Genomic DNA, 11,674 nt, shown 5'->3' on the forward strand with positions numbered 1-11,674 from the left:
TGTCTTCTGTCCTCAGATATAAAAAGAGGACAATAATTGCACTTACCTCACAGGGCTATTGTGAGGATCAAATGAGATATTTGTAAAGTACTTAGCACAGTGCCTGGCACACTGTAGGCATTTAATAATTGCTTATTTCCCTTCTTTATACCTTCACATAGACCTTCAGTGCCTTGAATATCCTCCCTTCTTACCTTGGCCTTTTAGAATCTTTAGTTTGCTTTAAGGTTCACCTCAAGTGGTACCTCCTGATGGAAACCTTTTCTGATCTCCTATTAATATTCTTTCTTTTCAAGTCATTTTGTACATAGTATCTCTTTTCATGTTGTATCCGCCAATTGAATGTAAGATTCTTTTATAATTATGTCCTTGACATGGAGCATGTGTGCTTAATTAAATGATTGTTGGATTAAATTGAATGCAAAGATAAATAAATCTTTCATGTAACAGTTTCCAGGACACTAGAGTATATGTATACCAACAAAACAAGCAAAATTGTCTTATAATGAAAATTTTATGTAGATATACATATGTAAATAGATAGATAGATATAGATATATACAAATGTAAAACCAGTGGTTCCCACTAACGCTCATTCTGCTGTCTCTTTGTGATCTGGATTTGACCTTGGATACTTGAAGATTTTGCCAGATGAAAGTAAGCTTTGATAGGTGTTTAGAAGAGTAAAAATAGTTGGGATGGAAGTATCAAGTAGGGTTTTTTGGGGACAGGGAAGACACAGGCATGTTTTGTAAGTAGTAGGGAAGGACCGAGTAGATGTGGAGAGTTTGAAGATATGTGATAGAGTGGAGATGACAGAGGGAACAGTCTGTTGGAAGAGATGGGATAGAATGGAATTTCTTGGGCACGTAGAGCAGTTAGCCTTGAGAGAGATGAAGGTCCTCCATTATTTGACCTCCATGGTTGAGTTGGGAGAGGAGTCTTTCAGATAAAAGGAGGGTTGTGTAATCAGATAGAGAGATACTGCCTAACTCCTTATTACCAGAGCCCTCTTGATTATGTATGAGACTGGCAGCAGTCTCCCACTTGGGAACCATGTCCAAATTTAAATGATAACATTGAAAGAAAAAAATAAGGAAATTTTATTGCTTTAGAAGAAAGAAATCCAACTCGGGATGATGGTGGCAGAAGGCATCTGAGTGGTAGGAGGTGAGAAAGAGAGGAAAAGAGGGAGCTCATGATGAATCGCCTCAACTTTTTACGTGAAAAATGAGGCAAGGACCTCATCTGATAGAGTTGGGGGTGGGGAAGCCATGGGAAGTTTGAGGAGGGTTGATAAAAGTGTGGAAGAGCTACTATGAGAAAAGGATAGTGAATTGATAAGGGAGATACACTAGGATTGCTAGCATTAGCTGAAATTATGAAATATAAATTTGTAGTGAAGCCAATTAGAACATTGCATGATTTTTTCAACCTGTTTCAGCAGCAATGTATATAGGCGTAAAGGTGGCTGTTTCCTGGCTGCGCCCCCTAACTCCTCACCTGAGTCAGGAAAGATCTCTTTACTTGCACAGACTTTACTTTACTTTACTCAGCTGTACTAGTACTTACCCCTTGGCTTCATTGAACTATCTATCTCTGAAAGCCTGTCTCTAACTTCCTAGTGTGTTGACCTAGTTTACTGGCAACCAGCTGCCAGTCCTGTACACAGTCAGGAAGGCTCTGGTGACAGGGATCCAGGCAGTGGCCCTTTGTTTGGTCACACCAGCCTCTTCCTCATTTGCAGGGCTCTTCCCCAACTCCACCGTGATGTGAGCCATGAGGCCATTTCTCATTTGAACCTTCCATGACCATGCCAAATGTAGATGTGGCTCTGGAGCCAACACCCTCTTAGTTTATATTCAGTATTGGGATGAAAGGAGGCACTCTCAAGTCACTGAATATTTAACAAAGAAGGAGGTTTACTTTACTCCATCACAGCAAGGATATTCGATAAAGTTACAGTGACACTTAGCTTCCTTGGATGCTTTGAGGGTGGTGGTGCTACTCAACTCTTTCTGAAAATGTGTTTGGTCAGTCAGACTTGGACGGAAACAGCTAGAATTATTGATAAATCTATAAGGTGTAGCTACTAAGCAGCAAGTTAATTGAACCAATCCAGAAATACATTTTTATTTTATTTATGTACTTTATGACTTATTCACAATTGGTACATGCTTAAATCATGACCAAATAAGTAGTTGTTTACTCTCTAGTATAAAGGAAAGCTTATAGTCCAATAGGTGCTACTAATTACATATTTTATATACCTAATAATAATGACAATTCACATTTGCATAGGCTTTAAGGTTTATAAAGCATTTGAAGGAGTAATACAAGTATTCTTATCCCCACTTTATAGATGAGGAAATTGAGGATCTGAGAAGTTATGGCTTGCTTATGGTTGTACATTCAGTAAGAATATATGAGATAGAATTCTAACCTAGTTCTGCTGACCCCAAATTTAGTCCTCTTTCTATTAGGCCATCTCCTCCTATTGTAACCAGTTGTCTTCTTTAAAGATATTCTGTAGTCTATATTTTAAATTAATTCAGATGTGTCTTCCTACCAGTTTGTTTAAAGTAATGAAGATTTATTCATTTTCAGCCTAAGGGGTCCATAAGATCCACTTGGTTCCCTCCTTTTTGGCCTTAGGAAGGAAGTTTATTTTAGGTGAAAAGTTCTGAGTTGAGTCACAATTATTCTGAGCCCCTATTAGGAAAATTCTTAACACCTAAACAGAGTTTGAGCTTTCTGCTAACCAATGATGGAGGTGGGGGTGGGGGTGTATATTAAGGGGTCCCATGAACTTGTCTTTTTGAATTGCCATATATTTTAGAAACCGTGGACTCAGAGAATTAATGTGTCAAGGACGAAGCTTACTCCGAGCTGACATAATTTATGTTGCACCCCAAGCTGGACTTCCTATGTGTCCTTGGGAAGCTAGGCAGTTGCCAATCAGTCTGTGTCAGACTGGGATAATGATTGTGCAGCTGGGGTCCTTTGCAAATAATCAGACCCTCCTATCTCCATAGTCTAGCAGTTCCCAAGGGACAAGAATGAGGCTTTTTTCTTCACCTTGCTCTTCCCAATGAGGAGTAGTCTTGTCTTTTTTCCTCCCTTTGTCCTGCTATTATAAAAGTGTAAACTTCTATGAAGACTAGGAACCCTTTGGGTTCCATATGCGTGTTTATTTCTTTTGTAAATAGGGTTTTCACATAAGTCTTGTGATGTTGTGATTGCCTATTGACACCATTTAACCTTAAATTTCTATCTCTAGTTTGTGGTTGAGGCAAAATATAACTAAAGAACGGATTATATTATAGTGCCTGTTGATAGATAGATGATGTTTAGGGGCAGTAGAGGAAAGAGCAGACCTTTCCTTGGGACTTCCTCAGCTTGGGTGTCAGTGACTTTTCTCTGTATCTCTGTTCCATGCTGTGCCTCAATCCCCATTTTACTCCTCAAAAGAGTGCTGAAAATACTATGATCACTTCAAGCTTTCAAATCCAGATCCTAGGAATCTTCCTTCAGTTCTGAAATAGATTCTTCCTTTTATACAAATTGCTTAGTATATGACTTGGTTTCTCACACAATGGTTTTGATTGATTCTAGGAGGTGTCCACACTCAATTCATACAGTCTGATTCAATCAAAAAGTGCTTTTACCTAGGTAGGTATCAGAACCAAAATGGGGAGGTTTCAGCTCCACCCTTACACTACCAGTCTTTCATCCAGCTCCATGAAATTAGGAGATCTACTGTGCTTAATTGGTACAAGTGGCCAGGATTTCTTTGTTATTTGCAAAGTAATCTCTTTGAAGGTTCCTGATACTTCTATACCAAAATACTATTTTAGTACTAACTCAGAGAATGTAAAAATAGAGCATTTTTTTCTTCAGTATTTCTAGTTATTTTGGTAAATATGCTAGACTCTTATTTGCAAAAAACTTCCGCCCTACAACTACTTCCCTAGTCAACTACAAAGGAAAAAAGAGTCAGGGAGGTAGTAACTATACAATGACTTTGACTTATGTGAGAACATCAGCAACTAAGAATAAAAATGCTTTTATGCTTTCTCCTTTTTGGTAAAGAAAATGCAAGCAACTTCATTTTCAGAAATGTAAAAATGAGAAGGTTCATAAATGCTCCCTTGTTGACCAGGAGCTATGTGGCAAGGCCCCTAGACTTATCTCAGCACAAATAAATCTCTCAGCCTCTGGTGTTCTCACCCTAATCATTAGCTACTTCACCATGTTCTGCTCCTCACAGAATTTCTTCATGGGCTATAAGCAGAACAAGCATGGTCTTCCCATTAATATACTCTTTTAACTGCTGCCAAACCTCTAGCAGTTTCATTCATATGTTCCCTTGATCATTTCTCTTTGTTCTAAAAGTCTGTGTTTGGTTTCTGAACCATTTTTCTGCCTATGATCTCCTCCAGTCACCATCACTGAGTATGGTATATAGTTGTCTGATATATGCGTATTCATTTAAAGAATCACCTAATGTAGAGAACTGAGTCAAATTAATATGAATAAGAGCCATTCCTCAGTTAATAAATATGATCAAAGGTTATGAATGGGCAGTTTTCAGATGAAGTAATCAAAGCTATCTATAGTTATATGAAAAAAATCTTCAAGTCATTATTGATTAGAGAAATGCAAATTAAAACAATTCTGAACTATTGCCCACATCTATCAGGTTGTCTAATATAACAGAAAAGGGAAATGACAAATGTTAGAGGGGATGTGAAAAATTGAGACAGTAATGCACTGTTGGTGAAGTTGTGTATAGATCCAACCATTCTGGGGAACAGCTTGGAACTATGACAAAGGGTTATGTATGTATGTATGTATACATGGTTTTAACCATGTGTATATACTCTTTGACCAGGCAATACGATTACTAGGTCTGTATCCTAAAAAGATAAAAAAAAAAAAGGAAAAGGACATATATGTACAAAAATATTTATAGCAGCTCTTTTAGTGGTGGCAAAGAATTGGAAATGGAGGGGATGTCCATCAACTGGAGAACGACTGAACAAGTTGTTTTATATGATCGTGATAGAATACTATTGTGCAATAAGAAATGACAAGAATGTTAGTATCAGAAAAACTGGAGAGACTTATATGAACTGATACAAAGTGAAATGAGCAGAACCAGGAACACATCATGTATAGTAACAATATTGTGTGATTGATCAGCTCTTGATGACTTAACTATTCTCAGCAATACAATAATCCAAGACAGTTCTGAAGGACTTAATGATGAAAAATGCTACCCATCTCCAAAAAAAGAAATGATAAGAGTCTGAATGAAGAACAAAGTATACTTTTTCCTTACTTTGTTTACTTTTCTTGGTGTGTGTGTTAAAAAAAAATACTTTTTTGAGTTGTATTTCATAAGAAATAGAAGTAGAATTGGCAAATGGTCCTCAAGGCTTGACTCTCTTTGAAAATACCTGTACTTTATCTAGTAGCCATGGGGGAAAACATCTGGTAGGCCTGTTAGTCCTCTTGTCAGTTGTGGCTCATAACCTTTTAGTAAGTTGTCTTATGATGGTCTCTTCTTGGTTTGGTGCTATATGTTTGAGTAGTCAGGTATTTGGGATTCCTGTATCATCTAGGAATTTTCAAAGGGGTGACATTTTGTTGTTTTTCACTACTCTTAGCTGTACCTTTTCTTATTTGGCCTTAGCCATCTGTAAAATTCTGTCCTACTAAGGCTGAAATCAAAAATTAGTTCCTTCCATAGCATTTTTCCCATTGGTACTTATCCTGGCAGTAGGGGGAGCAATAGTACTTATAATTAGCCTTCCCTTATAATAGTCATTTCTTTTTATTTTTTTAATTTTCTTTTTAAATATGAACTTAAAACATCAACAAACACGAATATTTCAATATACAGCAATAAAGAAAAGGTCATTATGTATGAAACAGACTTTCCTTTATGTACAGTTTTTTACTAAAATGTAGATTAACATGTTAGCAACAGAACTGCCTTGTTTGTATCACCTAAACTTCCTCTCCTCTCTTCATGTTTTTAATGCTTTTGATGTTCTTTTTAAAAGGCTTTTTTTTTGCATTGCTCTCATTACCTCTCCTCCTTGCAATCCAAATAGAAGCCCCACCTTGTAATTAAAAACTATAGTCAAGCAAAGCAAATAAATACATTGTGTCAGTAAATGTATCTCTTTCTGCACCTCTAATCTATCACTTCTTTGCCAAGAGATTGGAAACATACTTCATTATCAGTCTTCTGAAGTCATAATTCAGCCCTGATCAGAGAACTTTGAAGTCTTTCAAGGATGTTTTCCTTTACATTATTGTGGTAATACTTTAATTTTTTTTCCTCCTGGTTCTTCTCACTTTACATATAATGGTCATTTCCAGGAGGATCCAGAAGCACTTAAAATCCCACACTGTATTTGTCCCTAAATGTGTATGTTCAAATAAATGTTAGGCTTTGCAGCCACATTGATTAATAAAAGTTTCAGACCACAAATAATTTTATTCCTAGTTTATTAAAAGTAAATTTTGCCAGAATTCATGTCTATGTTATGCCTGTTCAGTAACTCAATGGAAATTGAAAAAAAAAAAGTATTATAATGTGAAGTTAAAATATGCCCAATGTAGCTCAGAGGAAATTCTCAAAGCAACATTTTTTTTTTCAGTTAATGTTGACTCATTTGGTGGTATTAAAGTAGACTTTTCTACTAACCCCAGAAGGGAAGTTCATATTCTTTTAAATGAAGCCATTTTAAAAGCAGAAACCAAGCCTAAAATAATCCAGGGTTCTCCAGAGTTCTCAGAAGGTGTGGATTTATTTACTATAGTTAAAACATAATTAGTTCTCCTGGGAAAGTGTATCTTTTAAACCACTTTATTGCCACCATATTGATTTTTTAAATAATCAAAAACTTCTGTTATTTTACATATATTCTAGAGTTTGAACAAAAATGCACTGTAAGTAGAAACAAATGTTAGGAATTACTGGTTGTTTCTTGCTGGAGATAGGGACACCAGGTAGGCAAGAAAATGTACTTGATAGAAAACTTTGAAGAAATATAATTCAAAAATGCTTTATATAAACCAAGTTATAGTGTGTGCATATAAAAGTGTGTTATTTTGTTTGTGTGTGTGTGTGTGTGTGTGTGTTTGCACATATTCCCAACCCTTTTTTGGAAGTTTTGCTGAAATATTCTTGATTATTGAATAGATCATTATTATACTCTTTTGACTTTCATCAATGAAACTTGCAACTATCATACCTTTAAAAACAAATTAATTACAAAACAGAATGAAAAGAAAACAGAGAATGTTCTTCTTTTTGTCCAGGATGGACCAATGTATCATTTGGTTTTCATTTCCATTTTTGCTGACCAATCTTTCCTACGTATTTTAGGTTGATGTTTGAAGTGCCACCAAATCTTGGTTTAGTAGCAATTGCAGCCCGGCAAACACAAGGAAAAGGTCAGTAACCTCTTGTTATTATTGTGGTATGCATTTTGAAATCTCAATTTCGTATTTCATGGCAGTTACCTTGGAACTCTAGTCATTTGGGTAATAGTAGAAGTCATGATCAGAAGGAATAGAAGTCATCTAAACACTCCCTTTCAACTGTGATGTTTATTAAAAACTTGATATATGTCCACAGTAATTTTAACATTTGGTTAACTAAGTCCTATAAATTTTCCTTAATGATATATTCTAGGCTTTGTAGTTCTATAATTCTGGCCGTATTATAAACTTTTTTTTTTTCAAAGGTTCACTATGGAAATACCTACTATATTAATGGTTAATGTTGAAGAAAGAGAGAAGATGACTGAAAAGACAGAAAGAAGCTTTTATTTCACCATCTGCAGTTCTAGTGATGTCCAGTACTTTATACATAATAAGCAATAGTGGAAAATACACTGGTTCTAGAGTCAGACCCTGAGTTCAAATCCCTACTGGTTTTTACTCCTTTTGTTACCTTGTCTAAGTCACTTAATTTCTCTGGGTCTCAGTTTTCTCATGTGTAAAATGAAGAAATTTATATGCACTAGCTTCTGAGTTCCCTTCTATGTCTAAATCTAAGCATTCTCCAAGCCTTTACTAAAGAATGATTCCTGAGGAGGTATAAAGCCAATCACAAGTAGCCCTCCTGAGGACTGCTGCTGTGAATAACTTTAAGGATTTAATCACATAGTAGAGTGAACTCTCTATTTATTCAGCAAAAAGCTAAAGCAAAACATTCAAGAAACTAAAGTACAATGTTCACAACAATATAACATAACAACTTCTTACTAAGGTGGCCACATAGTTTTAAACAAAACATATGGTTCAGTAAGTCACAACATCCTCAATCAGTATAGAGTACCCACATCATCTTCTTTTATCTTGACTCCAGTCTGGCTTCCAATCATCCTTAAGGAGTAATCCCCCTTAAGCCAATCATCCTTAAGGGGTAGCAGAAAGTATAAACACCATCCATCCCTAGGTCACAGTAAGTTACAGTATCAACAGTCAGTGCTGAGTACCGAATTAAAGTCTTTTTTCATCTTAACTCAAGGCTGACTTCCAAACCTCGTGACTCCTCTTCCACACTCCCAGCTCTTGCCTGGATTCACACATAGGCAGCTCTCTGCTCTGGTTCTGTATCTCAGCCCATGGGGACTATTCCACTCTAAGACCTTCACGATTTCTGTTTCTAGGAAGACAAAGCTTAACAGAGCTATAACAGTATTTACACACATTGCCAGCACTATCATCTCAATTCATTTTCTGTCTGAGAAATCAGCACAAATCAACAGACAGAGTGCTTCTGTCTGACAAAGTAACACAAATCAACAGATAGAATGCTTCTGTCTGCCAAAGTTATGCTAACATAGAACAACAGAGTGCTGACATCACAAACATTTTCTCTCTTAGCTCTGCTTGGTCCCAGCTTGTGCTCAAGATCTTATCTGCTCTGCTCCTTCCTGTTCCTCTCTTTCAGCAAGCGCCTCCCACTGTGGGCTCCATTTGATGAGGTTGGGCCTGGTAAGGGCAGGGAACATCTTCAAATTCTCTTAGGCCTATTAAGGGCAACACAGTATATACTGTTTTCAACAAAGACTTGACACAATCACAGACGAGGCTCAACGGCATTTGAATAGCTGAAACAAGTAGCAAAGTACTACTTTTCTTGCCATTATAGGAGGCAAGGCAGTCTTGTCCTTGTCTTCCCCTAAACTATGTCAGTATCCAGAGTAAGCACAGTTCTACTTTCAGAAATCTGTAGAGACAAAGAAAGAATGGCTTGAATAGGATTGAAGCACTGTGGGGAAAAAATTGCTCATTATAGCAATTGGGAAAACTGCCTTTTCTCTCAGAGGCCACTAGGCAGCACCATGGATAGAGGATTGGGCCTGAAGTCAGGAAGATCGGAGTTCAAATGTTATCTCAGACATTAGCTGTGTGATCCTGGGCAAGTTAGTTAACCCCTCTGTGTTTCAGTTTCCTCATCTGTAAAATGGAGATAATATAACAGCACCTACCTTACAGGGTTGTTGTGGGGATTAAATGAGATAATATTTATAAAGTGCTTAGCATAGTGCCTCGCACATAGTAGGTGTTGCTTAAGTGCTTATTCCTTCACTCTCCCTCCTTCTAGACTATGAGGATGACCCAGAAATTATTTTAATATTCAAAAATAGTAATCTGTTCTTATCATAGGGAAATAGAAAATCTCTTGAAATAATGTAATTCATAATTTCTCAACTTTTTCTCATAAGTCAAAAATAATTAAGCTCTTAATTAAGCTCTTACTATGTACGGGGAACTAAGCGAAGTACTGAGGATTTCAAGAAAGGCAGAACATAATTGTTGCTCCCACTGAACTCTCAATCTAATGGGGGAAACACCATGCAAACAGGTGTGTACAAACAAGGCACATACGGAATGAATTGGAGGTAATAACTGAGGGAAAACACTAAGATTAAGGATTGGCAAAGGTGTTTTGCATAGGATAGGTGGGATATTAGCTGAGACTTGAAGGAAGACAGGGAATCTAGGAGGCAGAGACAAGGAAGGAAGAGAACCCTGTTTATGTGAAACATTGATCTGGAAGGCAGGATGCATAGAGATAACTTAAAGATAATAGGCCTCCTGTAAGAAAATAACAATTCCAAAAACCTGAACACCATCATGCAAGAATTAATATAAGAAAACTGCCCAAACCTTCTGGGCACAGAATCAAAGTACCAATCAGGTCATATCCCTTCCCAGGCCAATCTGGGTTGTTGGTAAAAGAATGTCCTATGTCAGAAATGCTCTTACTGCTACCCTTGCTGCTGCTCTGTGTAAAGTGCTGCTGGATCTCTCTGTGGGCTGAGAGTGCAGAGAAGCTGAACAGTATGGTGAAGTGCTACACCCTGGAGTAGATCCAGAAGTACAGCCACAGCAAGAGCACTTGGATTATCCTACATTACAAAGTCTATGACTTGACCAAGTTCCTGAAAGAGTATCTTGCTAGAAAAAAAACTCAGAGGAAGTAAACTGGAAGTGATACCATTGAAAATTTTGAGGGTTGTTGGGCATTCCACTGATGCCTGAGAAGTATCCAAGACATATTATAGAGGAACTTTATCAAGATGGTAGATTCAGAATAAAGAAACTTTCAGGGGGGGCAGGGCCAAGATGGCAGAGTAGAAGCATGACTTTCCCATGGCTGCCGCTTCCACCCTCCCCAGTCCATGTGAAAAGGGGACTCTAAACAAACTTTGGAGCTGCAGAACCCACAAAATGACACAGAAAATGACTAACATCCCGCTGAGGACAGCCCGGCAGGCCAGCAGGAATCCAGCCGGAAGTTCTCAAAGAAAACTGCCCTGATGTTTTAGAACCAGAGGGCAAAATAGAGGTTGAAAGAATCCACCGATCACCTCCTGAAAAAGATCCCAAAAAGAAAACTCCTAGGAATATTATAGCCAGGTTCCGGAATTCCCAGATTAAGGAGAGAATATTACAAGCAGTGAGGAAGAAGCAATTTGAATATTGTGGAAACACAATCAGGATAACCCAGGATCTGGCAGTTTCAACACTGAGGGATCAAAGGGCTTGGAATATGATATTCCGGAGGTCAAAGGAGCTGGGATTAAAACCAAGAGTCACCTACCCAGCAAAACTGAGTATCATGTTTCAGGGGAAAATATGGTCATTCAGTGGGATAGAGGAATTTCAAGCATTCTTGCTGAAAAAACCAGAGTTGAATAGAAAATTTGACATTCAGATACAAGAAGCAAGAGAAGCATGAGAAGGTAAACAGGGAAAAGAAATCATAAGGAACTTCTCAAAGTTGAACTATTAACATTTCCTACATGGAAAAACAATAATTGTAACTTATGAAACTTCTCAGTAGTTGAAGGGTTTAGAAATATATATATGTCTATATATGAGGGTATATGGGCATATGAATACATATGTGAATGTGTGTATATATGTTTACAGGTATACATAGAGGGCACAGGACCAATTTAACAGGAAGGGATGATACTTAAAAGGTGAAATTAAGAGGTGAGAGAGGAATATAATGAGAGGAGATGGGGAGAGACAGATTGGGGTAAACTATCTCATACAGAAGAGGCAAGGGAAAATGGTTACAATGGAGGGGAAGAATAGGAAGGCAAAAGGGAATGGGTCAACCTTATTC

The 11,674-nt window shown here is 37.4% G+C and overlaps 2 protein-coding genes across 6 annotated transcripts in view; one reads left to right on the top strand and one right to left on the bottom strand.

Moving 5' to 3' along the window:
- Positions 1-11,674, bottom strand: part of ATP5PF (ATP synthase peripheral stalk subunit F6) — a 393,425-nt gene that overhangs the window by 315,038 nt on the left and 66,713 nt on the right. The window lies entirely within an intron of this gene.
- The window catches only part of HLCS (holocarboxylase synthetase), a 255,339-nt gene that overhangs the window by 206,865 nt on the left and 36,800 nt on the right, over positions 1-11,674 (top strand). For all 5 annotated transcript variants that reach the window (XM_069062949.1, XM_069062951.1, XM_069062947.1 and 2 more), the window contains one exon: positions 7,406-7,473. In XM_069062949.1, coding sequence (XP_068919050.1) covers positions 7,406-7,473 — 68 coding nt within the window. The remainder of the gene's footprint in view (positions 1-7,405; positions 7,474-11,674) is intronic.

The sequence above is a fragment of the Petaurus breviceps genome, unplaced genomic scaffold (genome assembly GCF_028583685.1).
Source record: "Petaurus breviceps papuanus isolate PSGF00001 unplaced genomic scaffold, PetGlider_PUasm1.0 90515, whole genome shotgun sequence".
NCBI lineage: Eukaryota > Metazoa > Chordata > Mammalia > Diprotodontia > Petauridae > Petaurus > Petaurus breviceps.